Here is a 23,977-nt window from a genome sequence, read left to right as displayed (position 1 = left end):
GATTTAATAATGTCGTCTCGTACAGTGATAATAGATGTCACCACTCGAAGAGAGTGACGTAGTTTGAGGTGGGAAATAGCTAGGCAGACATAAGCTTCACACAACAAAAGAGGTATGTGGAATTTCAGAGTAGGAGACTAGGATAAATTAAGGAAACATATTAGTGACCTGTCATGGCTTGATCAATGGAAGGGGAGAGAAATTAGTCCCTCTGAATTGGTCCAAAGTCAGTTACTTATTGCAGTATCAGATCCTTTCTTTGTCCAGTGCACAGTGTCGCAGTTTCTGTACACCATTCCACACCAGTCCTTTAGATTAGGAGGATAAATAACGGATAAATAACACCAGGTCTTAAGATTAGGAGGATAAATAACGTCCCAGCTAAATGGATGGATTATGGAATTATGCAACAGCTACTGAGAAAAAGAAGGGTTATTGAGGAGATTTAAAGAACAGAGTATGCTCCTCAATAGCATGAGTATTAGAAAGCACAGGCTGTGAAGATGACTTGTTATTTTGCTAGTAGATGACACATTCACTATGAAAGACTGACTTTAGTTGCTGGAGCATGGATAACATCCATAGTAGATGTAATGGAACTGTTCAATGAATATTTTGCTAATATATTTCATGTTTCATTTCATGCAAGTGCCTCCTTAGCGCAATTGGAACAACAATGCTACATTGCGCCTTTCGATTGGAATAGGCCTAAGTTCAATTCTCGTCATGATGGGAGGAATCTTTATGTGGACTTTTTCAATTGAAGGCGAGTTAGCCGATCTCATACGGAGGTAGCAAGGTTTTTTCCTTCCTGAAACTCGGGTTTTTCATCCTGTATACAGACAAATTGGCCATTCAGAACACACGCAATTTACAGACAAAAAATACTAGTTGTGGTGGTGGTGGGCGGTAGATGGCATTGATGGAGATGATTGGTAGTAGAGGTGTAGTGGTGGAGACAGTTGTATACCAGGTGTCCTCCCGTGATAAGTCCTTGGACTCCTTGGAGGTGTTACGAATAATAATGATAATAATAATAATGTTGAGTAACACTAGGAAAGAGGACAGAAGACTGATTCAAGAATGGAAAATGTTTAGAATTTTAATTAAGTAGCCTTGATGTTAATAAGGCTTTAGTGCTGAATGGGATATCACTAATAGTATGGACCAAAGAACTAGCAGTGCCCTTGCCTTGGTTGTGGCAATAGGAACAGTCCCAGAAGAGTAAAAAGAAGGGAAAAAATAGTGTCACTGCACAAGAGAGAGAGACAAGATGATGGTATCTAACTATAGATGTTGTGTGTATCAGGTGTAATGGTGAAGGTGTTAGGCTAGTTAAAGACAATACAATCCTAGATTGATGATAATCAAAAGCTTTTGAGAGAATAGCATGGGTTTGTTAAGGAGATGTCTTGCTTAAATAACTTCATCATCACGAACCATGGGCTCACTGCCCGTTGGTGTCTGATGCCTCCTTCACTATCTTCTTCCACCTTTCTTTGTCCAGTGCACAGTGTTGCAGTTTCTGTACACCATTCCACATCAGTCCTTTATATTGTCTATCCATTCTCTGTATGGTCTACCTCTTCTGTTTAAACCATCCAAAATACCAAACATAAATGTCTTTATCTTCCGGTCCTCACTCATTCTACAGATGTGTCCAAATAATTGCAGCTTCCATTTTATAATCTTCTGCATTAGATTCTCTTTTGGTTGTATCTTCCAATAGAGCTCTTCATTTGTGATTTTTTGTACCCAAACTATTCTTAGAATCTTCCTGTAACAAGTTCTTTCAAATGCCAAAATTCTTTTTCTTGATTCCTTATTTATTACCCATGTTTCAGATCCATACAGTACACCGCTAAAGATGCATGTTTTCAGTACTTTTAGTTTTGTTTGCAGGCTGATCACTTTACTTTTCCAGATGTTATCCATGGCCTTCAGATTTGTTCTTCCCTTTGCAATTCTGATCTTTATTTCTTTTTTACAGTCCAAATCATACGTCATTTTACTTCCCAAATATGTGAATTGTTCTTTAGTTTAAATAACTTGGTTTTGATTTATAATATAGTGACAGTTATATTAAACAGAGGAGATGCTTATACAGTGATTTTTCTGAATGTTTGCTTATGCTTTTGATAGAGTAGCACTTGACAGATTACTGTTGAAATTGGGCAGGATGGGGTTGGATAGTCAGTTGGTAGCAGAGATGGTTGACTGATAGAAATCAGCACGTTATGTATGGGATGCAGTGTCTGGAAAAAGAAAGATGACAAATGTGATATCACACAGGTCCATTCTTGGACCACTGTTCTTTAATGTATATATCAGTGATATAGTTGAAAGTGTGAGAGGAGATATTTAATGGCTTGCTGATGTTGCTCTTTCTAATATAGCTTCATCAAGAGGCTCTAATGTGATGTTCTTACAAGTGGATTTGAATAGGTTAGTACTTTAGACTGAAGAATGGGGATGTCACTTCAGTGTTGTTAAGTGTAAAATCATGTATTTTGACCTGAGAAAAGGCAATGATAACTTTGCCCCAGGAAGTGGAAGAGGTGAGGGATCTTAATATTGTGGTGGATAGAGAAATGAAGTTCAGTAAACATAGAGAAAGTTGAAAAGGCTACCCAAAAGAAGGTAGTAGATCTAGTTACAGCACTAATCAGGCTATATTTGGAGTTCTGTGCATAGATATGTTCACCTGGTTATATGTGTAACAAGAAAACATTAAAGAGAGAATGTAGAGGCAAGTAACTAAGATGCTCTCAGGATTTTGAAATTAGTATGAGTACAGATTAAGAGAATGTAGTCTGCATAACTTGTTAAATTGGAAGTGAAGAGGTGATGTGATAAGACATATGAGGAGCCTATTGGACAGATTAGTAGAATTGTTACACAGGATAATATGTGATGGAAGAATGAGAAGTCATCCCTGGAAACTGTGTAAAGGTAATTGTAAGGATTGAAAAGGAAATGTTTTACATGATGTGGTGAATGTTCCACATTGAATGTTTTCAAGGCAAAGTATGATAGGTATTGTGGTATGTGAAATGTTTTGGCCTCCCATAATCAGTCTTCTGACTCCATGTTGGCCAGGAAAAATAAAAATAATATGTTATTATTACTATTAAAGTAATTATATTAATATTCTAGCATACTAGATACAAGAAAGCACATAATTAATAATAAACTGGCCTCATAGCCTTATTATTATTATTGCATGATACTTCCAAGGACTTATTGCAGAAGGGCACTCTGCTCTACTCTGCTACACTCATCTCTCCATCTCCCCTGTTACATAATTCTCCACCTACACACAATGACACTACTATTATCAACACCATCTACCACCAACAACAGTATTTTTTGTCTATAAATTGCATGTCTTATTTGTTGTAGATAAATGAGAAGTAGCTAATGCTTAGATTGTTTTTTTTTTTATAATTAAGATTCCAAAACAACAACTGAATTCCACAGTTATTCGCAGATTGTTGTTGTTGTGACATTTCGACAGACATCTTTTTTGCAAAATAAAAAAGGTTGGGCAGCCTTCCTGTCCATCTACTTTTGCTGTTGTAGGTTGCTTTTATTACATCTTTGAGTCCAGACTTCTTCCTGATTTCTGTGTATCTTACGTGGTCTATTTTATTTATATTGTACATTCTTCTTTCTATTTCACGTTGAGTTTTTATTAAGCTTTGTTCTTCTTTTAAAGTTGTGTTCCATGTTTCACTGCCATAAGTTAATGCTGGTAGGATGTGACTATTGAAAAGATGGGCTCTTATTTCTATATCTATGTTTTAGATTTCTTTTTCTCCTTGCTATTTCATTTGATATGTCACTATTCATTTTTATGGACTGTCCGAGGTAGATGTAATCTTCAACTTTTTCAATGGTGTGGGATTTTAGAGTGATTGTGTAATCTTTGCAGTATTCGTTTTTCATCCATCTTGTTTGTCTATCATATTAATTAGGCTGACTTTTATTTCTCTTAAAACTGTCATTAATTTCACATATGGAACATCTCATAATTATTTGTATATGCTGCTGTAATATTCAAACTTATTTTGTTAAGGGCAAAACTAAACTCATTACTGAACTTTGTTTTAATTACTTGAATGGCCATATAACCAAGTGAAAAAACTTTCAGCATCTATCTTTATAGACAAATAGTTTTTTTTTTTTTTTTAAGTATATTATCAAAGTGTTTGTATCTGCCTATCCTGTCAAAAGCTTTTTTTTTATAATCTGTGAATGCTAGATGCATTTCTTAGTTGAAGTGTCTTCTTTTCTCAGTTAGTAGTTTGAGGCTGAATATAGGATCTGTGCAAGATCTTCCTTTTCTAAAGCCATTCTGTTTTTCAGTATTTTTGCATATACCGTATCTCATAACCTGTGTGTTTATTAAACTTATTCCTCTGTGGTTGTTACAGTTATTCTTACTTCCTTTTAGGTCTCTTGCTTATAGAGTCATTACATGTTGATATAATTGGGAGATTATGATTTATTTCTCTTAATATATCTCATACTCAATTTTCAAGAATGATCCATCATTCTGCCTCCTCTACCCAAGTGCTGAAAAATTTACTCTGCATCAATCCTATAAAATCCTTGTAGTAGTGTTAACATTTATGTCATATCCCTTTTTTTTTCCTGCCTATTAACCAATTTTAACAAACCATAAATCCACAGTCTATCACTAAGGGGCATTCCACAGACAACTCACCATCTGTCATATAATTCTGAATCCTCTGAACCACTTTATGTGCAAGGAACCTACTGACCAGACCTGTGCATAGTAATTCAGATGTAACCATATCAAAGCCTTATAAAAAAAGGAATGAATGATAACTTCCTTATCTCTACCTGCTAGCATACTCTTCAACAACCAAGTATCCATTTAGATACCCTGGCCATTTTTTTTTTTTTTTTTTTTTTTTTTTTTTTTTTTTTTTTTTTGGTTTCCCTGCTGAATTTGACTTCCCTATCCATCAACACTCTTAAATCTTAGCCTCATCAGTTTGTTAGAGTATAGTTCTATCAGGTTATTCGGGATGTAATCTTTTAATCCTACAATGCATAACTGTTGGCATAAGTCCTGTATTAGTTATGTACAGATAAACAAGGAGTAGTCCAAGAAGAGAGCCCTGCTAAACACCACTGTTCATCTGTATTCTCTTGGATTTCAGCTGTTCTTCATATTCTTACCCACCCATTACTGAGCTGATTGGTTGGTAATTCTCTGCCACTCAGTCTTGTAGCTTCCTTTATGCAATAGAACTATTCTGACTCATCCAGTCCTTTGGGACTTAAGTTAATCAGCCTAGTAAGAGGCAATGACTGTTCCTTTGTACTTTTTCTTAATATGCAGGCCAATACCTCCATTTCATCAACCTATATCCTCCACATCAGTAGTTCCTGTCACATCTCTCATAGCAATATGTTTGCTTGGATAATAGACTCTTGCAGAGAGATCACTCAATAACTCAGCTACTTCATCTGCTTCTGTTAACCTCACTGTCACTAGTACTCATTAAAGTTATTCTTCTTTTTACTTGCCACATTAAAGTGGAAAAACTCTTCAGTATTTCCTTTGGTCTGTTTATTTGTTGTCCTCTCATAATTTGATTATGTCTTTCTAATCTGTCACTCTTCTTTTTTGAGCCTTGTACTGCTCGTGTTTGCTGATCACCTTTCTCCTTATATACTACACATATGACAGTGAACTGTTTTTGTTCAGGTTTTGTTGACATTGGAATACTTCACAAGTTCTTTAAACAGATAAGTAATTTTGAAACAGCTATTTCCATTTTATGGTTGGTAGGCAGAGCATAGTGTTATTATTATTATTACAGGCAACTCCAAGGAGTCTTTAGACTCATCACGGGAGGCCCTAAGCATCATGTCAAGACTTATCCAACATTTGCACAGTATCTAACATACTTTGCTTTGAACTCATTCCAGTCACACCCACCCACAACAGACTCTGGCAACCTATTCCACTCATTCACTACTCCAAGCAAAAAACCCAGTTCTAACACCCTTGCTAACTACACTCTTACTCGGTTTCCATGGATGGCCCCTAGTTTTCCCACCGTTACACCTGTTCTGAAAAATTTCCTCTGAATTAATCTTGTAAAAATCCTTCAGTAATTTGTATGTCTCAATCATATCACTCCCTTTTCTGCCTATCAACCAGTTTCTGTAACCCACAAATCTTCAACCTATTCTCGTAAGGTTCATGTCATAGACCTACTACTATCTTGGTTACCAGCCTCTGGATCCTCTCTACCTCCTCCCCATCAAGGAGAAACCCTGGCACCCAGACCTGGGCACAGTAGTCAAGATGGGTTCTTATCAAGGCTCGATAAAGAGGAACAATAACCTGCTTATCTCTGCTAGTCAAAGTATTCTTCGTTAACCAAGTGATCTGATGAGCTGATTTAGCCACTTTTGTTATGTGCCCCCTAATCTTCAACTCCCTATTCACCAACACTCCCAAATCTCTAGTTTCATCAATTTCCTGGAGTACGGTTCCACCAATGTGGTATACTGCTGTTAATCTTTTCACCTCAAAATGCATAACCTTACACTTTGCCACATTAAACTGACATCCATTCTCCTTTGTCCAGTCTGCCAATCTATCCAAATCATCCTGCAAAATTTTGACATCATCTGTATTAACTATTGCTCTACCCAACTTTGCATCATCGGCAAATAAATGAACAGTTCCTCTCAATCCTTTCCTATATCATTAATGAACAAATTAAACAGTAGCAGTTCAAGAACAGAACCCTGGGGCATGCCACGTCACAGGCCTTCTTTTGGACTCTACTTCTCAATAAATTACTCTCTGATATCTCTCCATCAACTATCCTCCTGTCTATCTCACCAACCCTATATCTATCCCCACGTGCTACCGTTTACTGATTAGAATTCAATGTGATATCCTGTCAAAGGCCTTTGCGAAGTTCATCTGTATCCAACAAACCTTTATCCAACTCAGCTGTCACTGTATTATAAAACGTGAGCAAGTTACTGAGGCATGACCTACCTTTCACAAAACCATGCTGCCCTCCTCCATACAGCATTCCATTTCCATCTATCCATTCCTGTATGACCACTCTTGACCAACTTCTCCAATACTTTGATAATGAGTCCTGATATGCTGATCTATCAGTAATTTGCTACATCAGTTTTGTAGCCGCCTTTATGCAATAGAACTATTTCTCCCCCCCCCCTTGGGACTAACCCAGAGCCGAGACAGATTAAATAATATGGTCAAGGGCACCGACAATTCCTTTGCTGCTTCACATAAAACTCGAGCTGGTATACCATTCAATCCCATGGCTGTATTCACATTAAGGTTCTGTAATAGGCTATTCACCTCCATTTCATTTAACTCAGTTACTGTATAAGCCATCGGTTCCCTCATTCCTGCAATATCACCACCAGGATGATATACTCTTGCAAAGTGTTCACTTAGTAATTTTACTATTTCGACTAATTCTGTTACCTCCCTACCATCGGCATTCCTTAAAATCATTCTGCACATACACATTCTTTCTTTTACTTGTAGCATATCGAAAGAATCTGTTGGGATTCTCTTTAGCCTGCATTGGTAACTTCCTTTCATAATCTGCTTTTGCCCTTCTTACCACACTAGTTACCCTTCTGGCCTGTGCCTTATACTGTTCATGTATTTTAAGTCCTTACTGCCATGGGTAAATTTGAGTAAATTCCAGATGCTATCTCTCTTCTCTTCTAATTTCTGCAGAATGACCGGTCTTCTACTGGGAAGAGTCCCGGATTGCAAGGACTTCTGGAAGAGAACATGGATAAATCTTTTTTTTTGAACCAAAGAAAAGGAGAATTTTTGAATATGTGATTGGTAACTTCTAAAATGCTCTTCATATAAGGGATGATTATCTGATGAATACCTTCTGATTCATGTTGTTTGCACTCCTCCATTTGAAGCACCTCTTAACTGTGAAGGGGCAATTTTTGTTCTTATTCTGTTTTTTTTTAGCTTTTCTTCCTGTAATCTTCACTCTGTTTTTCTGAGTCTTTTTTAATCTTATCCTATCATCCAGACACCATCACTGCAATCTAATGCTTCATTGCCATGTTTGCCATGTGGTGCAACCCACAGACATCTGGACAGGGTTACCCTGATAGTCTTGCACTACTTTGGCATTTGCTTTGGCAAGATGGGTGGTCCTAGATTGCCCAGCCAGGATCAATCAGCTAGTGGGCTTGCCTACAAGAGTCAGTGGTATCACAGGAAGTCTCTTTCACCATGGTCTGAGGACAGGACCCAGGCTTGCTGTGATGCTGGTATAGCATCTGGAGTAGCCATCGTATTCCATTCCCTAGTGCAATCACTGTTTGTTGGGGAACTGGCATCCATGTGAAGCACCTTGGTTTGTGTTTAGCTCTGGCATTGAGTCAAATTCCTCTTGAGAAAGAACGATTTTTCATCCTCTTATTTATCAGGGCTCTCAACAAAACCCAGCCATGTTCAAAAACCATGAAATAATCAACTAAACCAAAGTAAAAAAAAAACAGAAGCTGCTACTACAAATGCACTACTTTTCTTAAATCTGCATTCAACAGGGGGAATGATCACTTAGAAAAATGTCACTCTTCTTTATTGAGAAAGGTTGGCAAATCTCCAAAATCTGTAAAGAAACTGCATTCAAGAGTATCCTTATTGAAGCAGCTACAGTATTACAATCAGAAAAAATTATTCATGCAACATCTATTCCTCAAGGACTCACTTTAGTGAGTATGGGCATGGCAAACCCGAGGTACCTGATGCTGGACCATGCCTTACTTCATGTAATATATATCTGTTATATTATTCTGTAGACTGGTCCCTCCTCTTCTTTCTTTGCTTCTTTCTCCTCTCCTTGCTCCTTCCCCCTGATGCTATTAGAGTATTTGAGGACTAGGGGTGAGTCTTTCCTATCTTGCTAAGTCATTTCGTCTTATGCAGCCACCGAAGGAGGCAAGCTAGCCTCAATAAGTGCCGGTCCCAAGCCCAGATAAATGAAGGGCTAGGGCGTAAAATGATATAAGGGCTAGGGCATACCCCTTAAGCGACGCGCAGCCACATCGTCCTACAGCTGTGAGAAGTGGACGAGGGCTACCGCATCAAGGGGCGGGTGCGGTTAAAGAAGCGAACCCAGCAGGTGGAGAGGATGTTGCGAGTGGGAACACTGAATGTTGGAAGCATAACTGGAAGGGGAAGAGAGGTGGCAGACATGATGAGGAAGAGGAAGTTGGACATTTTATGTGTGCAGGAGACAAGGTGGAAAGGGGGAAAGGCAAAGGAACTGGGAGATGGATATAAATTGTTCTACTCTGGAGTGAATAACAAGGGAAGAAATGGTGTAGGAATTGTGGTGTGTGGCAGAATGAAGAGTGAAGTACTGGACGTGGGTAGAAGAAACGACAGGATCATGCGAATGAAATTGGGTCTTGGAGAAGAGCGGGTGGTCGTATTATGTGTATATGCTCCGCAAGTTGGTTGTACAGCAGAGGAAAAAGATGAGTTCTGGAACATGTTAGATGAAGAAATGAGGGAATTGGAAGAAAACGAGATGGTGATTGTCGGAGGAGACTTGAACGGGCACATAGGAAGACAGAATAGAGACTGTGAAAGGGTGCATGGTGGCCACGGAGTGGGAATGATGAACCAGGAAGGAGAGAAGGTTGTGGACTTTGCAGTAGCGTTTGATCTGGCAATTGTGAACTCGTTTTTCTTCAAGAGGGAAGAACATTTGATAACATTTAGAAGTGGTAACAACAGCTCACAAATTGACTACATTCTGACTAGAAGAAAATATCTTAAGGTTGTGATAAATTGTAAAGTAATTCCAACAGATCAAGTAGCACAACAACACCGACTGCTGTGCGCAGACTTTAAAATAAGATCGAAGATAAGAACTTCTGGTTGCCATGGGATGAAGACAATTAAGTGGTTTCGCTTAAAAGAGGAGAGTGTGAGGAATCGTTTTAGGGAGAGAGTGTTAGAGAGGATTTCCGATGGACTGGAAAGTGTGCAAGATTGGTGGAAACATAATTCAAAAGTATTCCTGAGCTGTGCAATCGAGGTGCTTGGTGAGACATCTGGAAAGATTAGAGAGCAGGAGGGTTGGTGGTGGAATAATGATGTACAAGTGGCAGTGACAGCTAAGAGGAAGGCAAAGCAGAAGTGGGATGAGTCAAGAGTGGAAGAGGACAGAGAGGTGTACAAAGAGAGAAAGCAAGAAGCCAAGAGAGTTGTGGCACAGGCGAAGGCCATGGCATATCAAGATCTGTATGATCAATTAGAAACAAAGAAAGGACAGAGAAAAATTTACCAACTAGCGAAATGTAGAAATAAAGCAGCTAAGGACATCTTACGTGTGAGGCAGATCAAAGATGCTGAAGGAAGAGTATTATGGAGGGATGTAGACATAAGAAACAGATGAAAAATATACTTTGAGGGACTTTTGAATGAGGAAAATGCAAGGACTCACAGAGGAGATGGGCAGCCTTCTGAGGGGATGGTGCAGAACATCAGTAGAATGGAAGTGACGGAGGCCATGAAGAGGATGAGGAATGGAAAAGCAGTGGGCCCCGACAGAATTCCAGTGGAGGCATGGAAAGCACTTGGGGAAGAGGGAATTGACCTGCTGTGGGACCTGTTCATGAAAGTTTGCCAACAGGAAAATATACCTGAGGAATGGAGGGAGAGTACTCTTGTTCCCATCTACAAGGGTAAAGGGGATGCACAAGACTGTAAAAATTACAGAGGAATAAAGTTGATGTCCCACACAATGAAGATCCTAGAAAGGGTTCTTGATGGTAAATTGAGGGAGGAGGTGGAGATTGCAAAGGAACAATTTGGCTTCATGCCTGGTAGATCAACAACAGATGCTATCTTTGGGTTACGACAGATGATGGAAAAATATCGAGAGAAACAAAGGGAGCTACATCTGGTATTTATTGATCTGGAGAAAGCATACGATAGAGTGCCAAGGCAAGAAGTCTGGAGGTGTCTGAGGGAGAAGAAGGTGCCGGAGAAATATGTCAGGTTGGTGCGGAAAATGTACAGAAATGTGAAGACAAGTGTTCGGACCTGTTTGGGACAGACAGAAAGTGTTCAAGTAACAGTTGGCTTGCATCAAGGGTCAGCATTAAGTCCATTTCTGTTTAATATTGTGATGGAGGTGGTAACAGAGGAGGTGAGAGAAGATGCACCTTGGACAATGTTGTATGCAGATGACATCTTGCTGTGTGTAGATTCAAGAGAAGAAGCGGAAACTAAACTGGAAAGATGAAGAAAAGTACTGGAAGAGAGAGGTATGAGACTGAGCAGAAGTAAGACAGAGTATATGTGTTGCGCAGTGGGTGGTGGCCAGGAGACAGATCTGGAGCTGGAAGGAAATGTCATCAGGAAGGTGAGAGACTTTAGATACTTAGGTTCAACAGTGGAAGAAGATGGAGGAGGTGAGAAGGAAGTGGGATGCAGAATACAAGCTGGTTGGAGGAACTGGAGGGAGATGGCTGGAGTGTTATGCGATAAGAGGGTGCCGATCAATCTGAAAGGCAAAATTTATAGGACAGTAGCGAAGCCAGCTATGACATATGCTATAGAAACTGTGGCCCTGAGGAAAAATAACATCAGCAGGATGGAAGTAGCAGAGATGAGAATGCTTAGGTGGATGTGCGGTGTGACCAGAAAGGATCATCTGAGAAATGACTATGTCAGGGGAACAGTGAAAGTTACGAACTTAGGAGCTCATCGATATCATTTTTACTTGATTAACCCTGCTAACCTTGGGTATACAGTTTGATATTGCATGCTCCAAATGCTCCTTACTATTTCCCATGCATTACTAACATCCTTCCCTTGCAGGTGTTTATGACATGACATAGCTTCAGTCTTCCTCCTAAGCCTCCCCTTCTTGACAAAATATCCTCATGTTTTCCAACCTCTCAAGTCAAGACCACATGATCACTCTCCCCAATCAGAGGCAGTGTAGCCACCTTCATTATAGATAGCTCTTCTGATCCAATACTCTTGTATCCTGAGTCCCTTCTGTCACACGTTGCCTCAAGTAATTATCTCTCAGTAAGTGTCTAAATTCAATTTCCTTCCTAACATGTGATTTTCATCTCATCCGTCTGGTGATGGATTGAGTCCCCTTTGTACAATCTTTCTCCAAACGTTGATTGGATTTTAACGGTATAGATGTGAACACAGGTTGATAAGAAAATAACTTTATTGACTTGCTAATATTTTGCTGGTATTCTATCTAGCATCTTCAGAGCACACAAAGTTTGTTACAGTAGTGAGACAACTGCAATCCGGCGTAACAGTGGGACTAGTGTGAGTAATTGTAGCGTGCAACACAAAGACTAAAGTCCTAATTAGGCACCATCTAAGTTGGAGGGAAAAAAAACGAGAGAGAAAGCAGGTATTAATTTGGTCTTAGGATGACTGTCTCCCAAATCTTTGGTATATTTATACAGCCATACTTGTTGATGTTTGGAGTATGTTTCAATTTTACAAGTCAGAGAGGTTGTTCCTGATTCCAGGAACAACCTCTCTGACTTGTAAAAGCTTCTGTGGCACTTGTTTTTTTTTCCAATTGATCCTGTTTGGGGGGTATCCAAAGCATGGTCTGCTAGACCCCGACTTGCCATAGCGAAAGTGCCGGATATATTTTTTGTGTTCACTGAGGCAGATGTCCACAGTTCTTCCTGTCTGTCCATAGTAGGCTCAATGACATGAACAGGGCACTTCATAGACTCCTGGATATGATAACGAAGAGAATCTGTCCTTAGGTGAACGGATGACAGTTGCCAATTTCACATAAGGTTTAAATACGGTGTGTAGTTGGTGATTGTTAAGCACTCTAGATATCTTTTCTGATGTGCCTTTCATGTATGGGATGGTGACAGTTTTGTTGTAGTCTTCTGGTAGACAGTGGGGGGGGGGGTGCATTTAGTGTTTATCTATCTTATGGGGATTATAGTCATTGGTCAGGAAGGTATGACTTAGGTGAGAAAGTTCAGCAGTGAGCACAATGTCATTGGAACAAATTGCTTTAGCTCTATGGGTTAGTGTTTTTAAGATACCATATTGTTGAGAAGGGTGATGGTGTACAGGAAGATATTTACACAATCACACCATCACCCTTCTCAACAATATGGTATCTTAAAAACAAATACCGAAATTATGCATAGTCATTCTCACTTAAATTAAACAAATGAAATATGGATTCATATGATTCTTTGAAAAGAGTTTTATTGTAGTGTCTGTAATAGAACACTTTCATCTAATCCTGTTATGTTCTAGGAGAAGTGCATGATTCGAAAGACCAGACTTACCAATAGAAAGAAATGTAACATAATCCATGTGTTCTACTCACCAATTTCTTCAAACTTCCCATTCTGACATAGCTAAGGTCATGGTTCAGGAGACTTGATAAATCCCCTCATATCTTAGAAGAAATATGCTTCATGTTAGGAATGCAAATATGAATGACTTAAGGTGTTTTTTCTTGGTATGTAGCTATGAAAGACGTAATGGCAGGACTAAATCACTTTGAATACAGGCCATTTCCTACAGTAGAAGAGTCTTGGAGTAATAGATCCTTGGAGTCTCATAGATTAATGCCTTAGTCATACCAATTTTCTGAGATGAATGATGATGAGAATTCTTATAGATATATCTATCAACACGGATTGGCTTGCAGTGATGGAAAGCATAAAGTATCATCTGAAGTTCTAATGATTTTCTGATCTCTGGCTTTTCATAGAGAATATAACGTCAATCTGCACATGAAATTTAAATAGCAATTGAATATACCTACTCACTATCATTTTTAGATGTCTAAATCATATCATGAGAACTCTTGATGATACCTTAAGCATCTTCATTTATCACATGCCAATCTTCATGTACAGATATATCCATAAGATTTCAGTATATTTGATATGTATTCAACTTTGCAGATGTCAGATGATATTATCAATAAAACCTAATCATCCTTATGCATTACATGTTCAATATTCTTCTTAATTATGTCTGCACATTTTAAAAATATATATTAGGCTTTGAATTACATGTTTTTTTTTTCTTCTTCCAGAGGTCTAAACTGGGACACAGGTCTAGGAAAACCAAACAGTGTAGTAACTGTAAAGGATCTACTTAAGGATCTTTATGAAAAGGTAAATAATAATACTCCATAATTATTATTATTTCTCCATGGAGCGAAAAGAACTTGCCGCAGGAGAGCTCACTGTTACGTGTTTAAATTCCATTGAACTGCACCTTAAACTAATAAATTCTCTTTGCTCTACACTCTCAGACAATGCATTCAACTCACCAACCACTTTCTATGCAATTAACTTACATGTATCTTTTATTTTTTTAAATTAATTAATTAATTTTTTTTTTATGGAGGATGATGGTCAGTAAGCAAAAAGCATTCTTTTCACTCTCCTTATGTATTGGATGGCTTCTTGTCCTATCCTCTCCATTTTATAAAAAAAAAAAAAAAGTATTTACTGCATTTAATTGATAATAACCCTTACCAACTTATATGTCTTAATCATATCACTACTCCTCTTCTTTATATTCACAAGGCTATGTAACTAGCATTGCAGTGATGCAGAAATATTCAAAGATATTAGTTGTAATTTAAATTATACATATTTGGTCATAAAATACTTAAAAAATTAGACTTTTTGAGGTTATGAGACCATAGGTTTTTTTTTTTTAATTAATACATAGATTAGTATAATCCCGCCTACTAGTTTTGCTAGCGACTGTCTAGCTTTGTCAAGGCTCGAACGGTACATACAAAAAATATGAGAGAATAGAGAAACGTTGCTAACTGTCAGGATGTTAAGTTTTAAACATATGCGTGACAATGCATGCATGTGTTGAGAAGCTTCAGTCAGTATCATGGATACGTGTTGTATGCGCACGCGTTACATGATTTTTTGCGTATTGTAGTTCCGTTAAACTGAGTGAGTTGATTAAGTTTTTCCATATATCTTTCAGTATGGCACCCTGATTTCTGTTGAGGTTGTTACCCATTCTTAATACCACTGCTGCTTCCTTGAAAATTCTGTAACTGTAATCATCATCTAAATACAGCATAGAGCTATTTTCCCAGTCAATTGTATGGTTTGAAGTAGAAAAGTGATGTGCTAAGCCTGAGGAGACTGTCCTGTTGTGATTGACATCACCAACATGCTTCTTCTGTCTGATTTCCAGGCTTCTTGAAGTTTGCCCAATATATGAAAGACTGCACATACATACATGGAATTCTATAAACTTTTTGGCTCCGTTCCATAACATGTGAATGATGCTATGTTTTTGTGATCTATGATGGTTAGAAGAATAATGTAAATAACGTCCAGATCTGTAGGTTTTCTGTATATGGAAAGTTTAAAATTATTCTCCTACCTTTTCACCAGTATGTTTAGGAAGGGGAGTTATCTGTTTTTTTTCAACTTCTAGAGTAAATTTAATTTACTCTAGAAATTGAAAAAAACAGACAACTCCCCTTCCTAAACATACTGGTGAAAAGGTAGGAGAATAATTTTAAGTAAATTTAATTTACTCTAGAAGTTGAAAAAAACAGACAACTCCGCTTCCTAAACATACTGGTGAAAAGGTAGGAGAATAATTTTAAACTTTCCATATACAGAAAACCTACAGATCTGGACGTTATTTACATTATTTTTCTAACCATCATAGATCACAAAAACATAGCATCATTCACATGTTATGGAACAGAGCCAAAAAGTTTATTTCAGACGAAGAAGAGGTACAGACAGAACTTTCTCAAATTGCTATAACACTATCGCAGAATGCTTTTCCTACAAATGTTATCAACAAATTCCTTTATAAAGACAACCTCCAACAACACGGAACAGTCGCCCAGTACGCTTCAACAGTAGTCATCCTTTATGTTGATTCAGTCTCTTCAAGATTAGTGAGAATGTTAAAATCTCAGAGTGGTATTTAAGCCAACTACTACCATCAGACAAGTATTAAGATATCCTAAAGACAGTGTACCATATTTCAAATATCCAGGTGTTTATAGAATTCCATGTACGTGTAGTCTTTCATATATTGGGCAAACTTCAAGAAGCCTGGAAATCAGACAGAAGGAGCATGTTGAGGATGTCAATCACAACAGGACAGGCTTAGCACATCACTTTTCTACTTCAAACCATTCCATTGACTGGGAAAATATCTCTATGCTGTATTTAGATGATGATTACAGTTACAGAATTTTCAAGGAAGCAGCAGTGGTATTAAGAACGGGTAACAACCTCAACAGAAATCAGGGTGCCATACTGAAAGATATATGGAAAAACTTAATCAACTCACTCAGTTTAACGGAACTACAATACGCGAAAATCATGTAACGTGTGTGCATGTAACACGTATCCATGATACTGACTGAAGCTTCTCAACACATGCACACATTGTCATGCATATGTTTAAAACTTAGCTGCCTAACAGTTAGCAACATTTCTGTATTCTCTCATATTTTTTTAGTATGTACCGTTCGAGCCTTGACAAAGCTAGACAGTTGCTAGCAAAACTAGTAAGCGGGATTATTCTAATCTATGTATTAATTTAAAAAAAAAAACCTATGGTCTCATAACCTCAAAAAGTCTCATTTTTTTTTAGATATTAGTTGTATTCACAATTACAATGTGATCCCTACGTTTCAGGCTACTGTAACTCCCAGATACTCATTTTTCCCATCTCCTTTAGAATTTTTCTAATATACAGGCATACGTTAGAATACTCTACATTTAATTTCCAACCTTACGCTGTACATTTCTCTTTCCAGTCTTACACTCTACATTTCTATTTCCAGTTTTACACTTTGCAGCATTGGACTGGAATCTCCACTAACACAGTGTTCCAATTCTCCTGTAAGGCTTAAACAAGTGCATATCTCTAGTTGAACCTCTCCCATTATCATTGACATAAAAGTTAAACAATGAGTCTTGAAATTGGTTTCTCTTTAACGAACCCATGCTGATCATCACAGAGAATCTGTTATCAAGTTTGAAGTTTTAGTCACAGATCCTACAGACACACTAGTGACATTTTATTCCCAGGATACCACTTCTTTATACATAATTAGCTAGCCTGATTGGACGAGTGGATATGCTACCACTCGTCCAACCAGATCCAACTTATCCAACGTCCGCTCTCCAGCCAAATGGCTGCTGGTTTGAGTCCTGCCGTGGGCATGGATGTTTGTGATTGTCTGTGGAAATACCAGTGGTGTGGTCAGCGGTAGATGTCATTGGTGTAGTTGCAATCAGTTGGTGATTGAATGGTGGAGACGGAGCTGTAGAGCAAGTGCCCTCCCTCGATGAGTCCTTGGCCTCCCTGGAGGTGTCAAATAATAATAATTTGTTGATACTTATATGATTGCTAATCACTAATGCAAGTTACTAATCAGTGATATAACTCCATCCATGCCAATTTAGTTAGCAACTTGTCCTGTGGCAGTTTATCAGGAACCTTTGCAAAATCTAAATATACCACTGTGTATGCATCTCTCTCTCTCTTCCTCTCTTGTTCAGTGCATGTCATCTTGGTGTAATATGTAAGTACATTGCTAAAAACATGGCCTTTCTTTAACGAACCCATTCTGATTGTCACAGAGAATCTGTTATCAAGTTTGAAGCTTTCGTAATATCATCCCTTTGTCAAGTTTAACAATTTTATGTCTTTTCTATCCTTTGGGATAATTCACCCTGTTGCTAAATTATTGTTAAACAGGTACATTAAAGCTTCCATTAACCCATGGACCTTTCCTCTAAGTACATCTTTTAAAAAAACAAGAGATCTTCCTTGAAAGCTGTATAAGGTGGGTGTGAGCAACAGGAGGGATGAGGAGCAGATATTTTGATGAAGGGTAGTGAATGATTGGAATGCATTGCCTGAGAGTGTGGTGAGTGTAGGAATAATGAATGCATTTAAGTTGAGATATGGCGAGAGTGAGAGGTCCCATGATGAGTCTCTTGACTCCATGGAGGTCTGTTGATAATAATAATACTCTTTTTATACACTAAGAAAGAAACAAATAAAGAATATTGAAGATATTGCATACTGCCATACTTCATCTCATTTGCACTGAGTTAACCCCCACTCAGATAAGCAGTATAGACCTCTTTTAACAGTCATGATGCTACAAGGCAATGGAGGCACCTGCCAATATTACATCATCTTATTTTTTCTTATTAATCCCATGACTTCAATAGAAATAAGATAAGCTTTACAGAATTGTCAAAGAAGAACACAAGGAGGCTTCAAGAAATGAGCATGGGAGACTCATGACTACGGAGGGAGAAGATATTCATGTTGGAGGTTTAATGAGATGGTCACGGAATGGGGAAGGACTTGGTTATTTTTTTAAGACTGTAATCACTTTAGCCATTGGAAAGGAAGGAGTTGTGTATGTATTTGAGTTCGGTTGAAAGGGCAGTTTCACTGGAACAAAGATTGTGGGCTCTATTGGTTAGAGTTTTATAATTAAAACTAATTTTAATGCTTCCAGTATTTCATCTTAGTCACAGAGACATCTTCAGGGATTACAAAAAACTTTTTGTAACAATCCTTTCAAAGTGCTGATAATATTCCATTAAACCTCCAACATGAATTCTTCACAGCACTTCAGCTTCAGCACATAGAGGGAGAAGATAATTGAATAAGGAAAAATAAAGGTAGGAAGTGTGTAAACCTTTTGCTGGAAGAAAACAATCAGGCTTAAAAAAACATGGAACAGAATTGTGTTATGAATGTTTTACTTTAGACATAAGTCCTGCATTTCTACTTAAGAATCTGCTGTGGCATAAATAATAGTTATATTATTAGCCATAATTGCTTCTGTTGTAGCTTAAAAAAATTCAAAATGAAGACAGTAATGTTGGGAAGAATATGATATAAAATTTACCATTGAAAGCTATATTTTCTGTCATCATCATCAAATCCCTGATATATACAGGGTGTTCAGGATAAATTTGACATATTTATAATTAATTATATTTTTCCGTAAGTTACATGTATTAACACACACTTCTCTTCATTTAAAAGGTTGGACCCTTCTTCATTCATATACAAGATGTCAGAAAGGATGGATAGCTGGAACCCACCTGAATCATGGAAGAGAATAACTTGTATCATGATGATTCGTGCCGGCCATCAAAATAAGGATATTTCGACTGCTGCCCAATGCTCCCTGAATACAGTAAAAACAATCAGGCATGAACTAGAGACTTGCAATGGTGACTACGAGGATGTAGCAAGAAGAAAGATCCCTAGCAGACGATCTGATTGCGTTCGTACAGCAGAATTCCTCGCAAATCTGCAGGAACAGGTGTTGAAGATCCCTGGCATTGGAATTCGGGCTTTGTCACGTGAAATGAATGTTGCAGCCTCTACTATGAAGCTTGCACTCAATGAAGACCTCCGCTACTACTCATACAAGCGCCGCAAAGGTCAGCTGCTTACAGAAAAGGCCCATGAAAAACGTTTGATAAACGCGAAGAAACTTCTAAGCAAAGTGAAACTTCCTGCGGAACCACAAACAATCTGGTTCTTTTCCGATGAGAAAAACTTTTGCCAGGATCAAAAACACAACACGCAGAATAACAGATGGCTTGCATACAGTACAAAGGACATTCCTCGTGTAATGCAGACTAAATTTCCCCAAACTGTGATGGTTTTCGGATGTGTATCCTCTGAAGGCAATGTGATGCCTCCGCATTTTTTCCAAGAGGGCCTCAGGTTGACTTCAGATGGCTACGTGGAGTTGCTAAACACTGTAGTCAAGCCCTGGATAACAAGGGTAGCCAATGGTAGGCCGTATGTATGGCAGCAGGATTCGGCCCCTTGCCACACCTCTGGGAAAAGTCAAAAATGGTTGTCTGAAAATTTCTACGACTTCACCAGTCCAAATGTTTGGCCTCCAAACTCCCCAGACCTTAACCCCATGGATTATTTTGTATGGGGCGCAGTTGAAAAAGACACCAATCGCACTTCCAGTAATACAAAAGCCCAGTTAATGGATAAAATTAAAACAGTTTTTGCGGCCCTTCCCAGGGAGACTGTAGCATCAGCTTGTTCGAGGTTCGGAAGCAGGATTGAAGCTGTGATCGATGCTAGTGGTGGTTATTTTGAGTAAATCTTGTTGATAGTATTGTAATTAACTCTGCCTGTAATGTTTTTTGTCAATTCATTAAATTTAATAGATACAAAGAAGATTTTCTTTTTCCTTACGAAACTGTCAAATTTATCCCGAACACCCTGTATATATCCTCAAGGGTTGTACAGGATATGATAGTATTACATGAAAAATTACATCATTACTCTTATCTACAATTTTCCTCCAAATCAGTCTGTTACCTATCAAGACTCCAACATTATCAGAACTTATATTTCTATTTCTATCTATATATAGAAAATAAATATCAAGAAGGTTGCAAAATATTCTGGAGATTGTTGAAGAAGCTTAGGAATGGAGGAAAGAGTGCTGTAAAAGGAGTTACAGATGATAAAGGTGACATGAAAATGGGAGAAAAAGATATCCTTGAAGTATGGAGTAATTACTTTGAAAAACAGCTAAATGAAACGAGCAGTGATGACAGCACAGTGGTAAAAAACACTGACCTGGCATGCAGTCAGGAATACATATCCATACTTGAAGTAGAAAAAGCCATCAAAGGCTTGAATGTGGCAAGGCAGCAGGGGTAGATGATATTCGACCAGGAATGCTGAAGTATGGTGATATAAGAGTCTTACAGTGGCTGCACTGCATAGTTCAGAAAGCCTGGACAGAGGGACGAATTCCCAATGATTGGAGTAGAGCTCTCATAGTACCCATATATAAAAAGGGAAATAAAACTGAATGTGAGAATTACAGAGGTATTTCCCTACTGAGTGTTCCTGGCAAGATCTATGCAAGTATACTTGAGAAATGGTTGAGAAGAATTGTGGAAGAAAAGCTTGGTGAAGAACAAGCTGGATTCAAGCCAAATAGAGTCTGTCAGGATCATATCTTCACTTTACAAATAGTCGAGAAAGCATTACAGAGATCTGTATTTAAGTTTTGTCGATTTGGAAAAGGCATATGATAAGGTGTCAAGAGAGAAGCTATTCAATACGCTGCAGTTATATGGTGTCAATGGGGCATTATATCAAGCAATACTTAGTCTTTATTTGAGTTGTAAGTCAGCAGTTAGAATTGAAGGAAGTACAGGAAGATGGTTTAATGTTAAATCTGGTGTGAGACAAGGATGTACATTATCCCCTCTGTTATTCATTATCTATATGGATCACATTATGAAGGAAAGTGGTATTAAACATGATATCAAAATTGGAGATGTTAATGTCAGCTCTTTGCTTTATGCGAATGATGTTATACGTCTAAATAAATTCGCTACAAGGCTGCAAGATTCTCTGACTAAATTGAATAGCTGTTGTAATAGATATGGTATGAAGGTCAGCAAATGAAAAATGAAAGCAAAATGAAAATAGGCAGAATCATTGAAAATGTCAACTATGTTGTGAATGGAGAACCTGTGGAACAAGTGAAACATTTCAGCTACTTAGGCACGATTTTTAGTGAAGATGGTAAATTAAATATAGAAATAGACAACAGAATCAGCAAAGCTGGTATGGTAGGAAGTCAATTGAATAAATTCATATGGAATAAGAGAAAAATTAGTTGGAACACTAAATTAGCTGTATACAAGACAGTGTTCAAACCAGTTTTGACTTATCGATCGTATACTCTTTGGTCAGAAGTAAAACACTTGACCAAAGACTAGATACCACAGATATGAGAGTCCTGAGAAAGATTATAGACATGAACAGATGGCATCAATGGCAATGTCATATTAAAAATGAGGATGTTAGGAAAGAGCTTGACATTGTCAACATCTAGGAATGCTTTAGCAGAGCTAATCTCAGGTGGTATGGTCACTTAAACAGAATGGGTGAAGAAAGATTAGCAAAGCAAGTTCTCTGCTAGGTTGGCAGCAAAACAATCCAGAGGAAGACCAAGATATAGGTGGATTGATACGGTACAAAGTGCCTTAGACAATAGAAATATAAGCTCTGATAATGTCTTGACAACTAACAGACTGATTTGGAGGAAAATTGAAGATAGGAAGTTAGTAATGATGTAATTTTTTTCATGTAGTACTATCATATCCTGTACATCCCTTGAGGGTACATGGCAGGAATTTGATGATGATGATGATATTTCTATCTTCTAAGGCACTTTTTACTGTATCAATTCACCTATATCTTGGTCTTCCTCTGGATCTTATTCCTGCCAACCTGACAGAGAACACTTGTTTTGCTGATCTTTCCTCTACCATTCTGTTTATGTGACCATAAACAGAATGGGATTAGAATATAATAAATTTAGTTTAATCCTTTATCCAAGTGTGAGCAAACAAAGTTTGCGCCTGAAAATATCTTTAGGACTGAGGTAAGGTAGTACAACACCGGGCAACTTGCAGCAAAGGTGAATCAAGCTCCCAACTCCTTGTCTCAGTATCTCCCATAATGCACAGCACATCTCCTTGCAGACATGTATACTGCTATGCATTAAAGGAAGGGCCTCTACCCATACCGGTTTCGACCTTTATTGGGGTCTCATCAGTCCAGGCACAGAGTGGAGATACTAAGGCAGAAGCAGTAGGAGAGGTCATCCTTACCTATAGGAGTTGCCAAAAGGTGTGCTACCTTATTATTAAATTACTCTGGATTTAGAGAAAGATGTTTGAAAGTTTATTTTTCACTTGGTTAGACTATAATAAATTTAGTTTAATCCTTATCCAAGTGTGAGCAAACAAAGTTTGCGCCTGAAAATATCTTCAGGACTGAGGTAAGGTAGTACAACACCGGGCAACTTGCAGCAAAGGTGAATCAAGCTACCAACTCCTTGTTAGAGATACTGAGACATGGGGTTGGGAGCTTGATCCACCTTTGCTGCGAGTTGCCCGGTGTTGTACTACTTTACCTCAGTGCTGAAGATATTTTCAGGCGCAAACTTTGTTTGCTCACACTTGGATAAAGGATTAAACTAAATATATTATAGTCTTACCAAGTGAAAAATAAACTTTCAAGAATGGGATTAGCTCTGCTAATGCATCCCTGGATGCTGACAATGTCGAGTTCTTTCCTAATATTCTCGTTTTTAATATGATATTGCCATTTGGTCAAGTGTTTTACTTCTGACCCAGCTCTCAGATCCATAAGTTCAAATTGGCTTGAATAGTATACAGCTAATTTCGTGTTTTGGCTAATTTCTCTCTTATTCCATATAAATTTATTCAGTTGACATCCTACTATGCCAGCTTTGTTTATTCTGTTGCCTATTTCCATATTTATTTTACCATCTTCACTAAAAATCGTGCCTAAGTGAAATGTTTTACTTGTTCTATAGGTTCTCCATTCACAATGCAGTTGATATTTTCAATATTTCTGCCTATTTTCATTGTCTTTGTCTTTTGAATGCTGACCTTCATACCATATCTATTACAACAGTTATTCAATTTAGTCAGAAAATCTTGCAGACATGTAGCGGATTTATTTAAAGTATAACATCATCCACATAAAGTGAAGAGCTGAGATTAACATCTCCAATTTTGATATCAGGTTTAATACCGCTTTCCTTCATAATGTGATCCATATGGATAATGAATAACAGAGGGGATAATGTACATCCTTGTCTGACACCAGATTTAACATTAAACCATCTTCCTGTACTTTCTTCAATTCTAACTGCTGACTTACAACTCAAATAAAGACATCATATCAAGTATTGCTTGATATAATGCCCCATTGACACCATATAACTGTAGCATTTCGAATAGCTTCTCTCTTGGCACCTTCTCATATGTCTTTTCCAGATCT

At 37.9% G+C, this 23,977-nt stretch overlaps 1 protein-coding gene across 4 annotated transcripts in view; it reads left to right on the top strand.

The window, feature by feature from the left end:
• The window catches only part of LOC150106691 (putative phosphorylase b kinase regulatory subunit alpha), a 745,167-nt gene that overhangs the window by 518,598 nt on the left and 202,592 nt on the right, over nt 1-23,977 (top strand). For all 4 annotated transcript variants that reach the window (XM_090393281.1, XM_090393285.1, XM_090393284.1 and 1 more), the window contains exon 22: nt 14,151-14,232. In XM_090393281.1, the coding sequence (XP_090249407.1) occupies nt 14,151-14,232 (82 nt within the window). The remainder of the gene's footprint in view (nt 1-14,150; nt 14,233-23,977) is intronic.

This window comes from Typopeltis vanoorti, chromosome 5 (assembly GCF_054136105.1).
Source record: "Typopeltis vanoorti isolate ZY-2024b chromosome 5, IOZ_Tvanoo_1.0, whole genome shotgun sequence".
Taxonomy (NCBI): Eukaryota; Metazoa; Arthropoda; class Arachnida; order Uropygi; family Thelyphonidae; genus Typopeltis; species Typopeltis vanoorti.
Note: the sequence above shows the minus strand (reverse complement) of the source record. Positions and strands in the feature narration are given on the sequence as shown.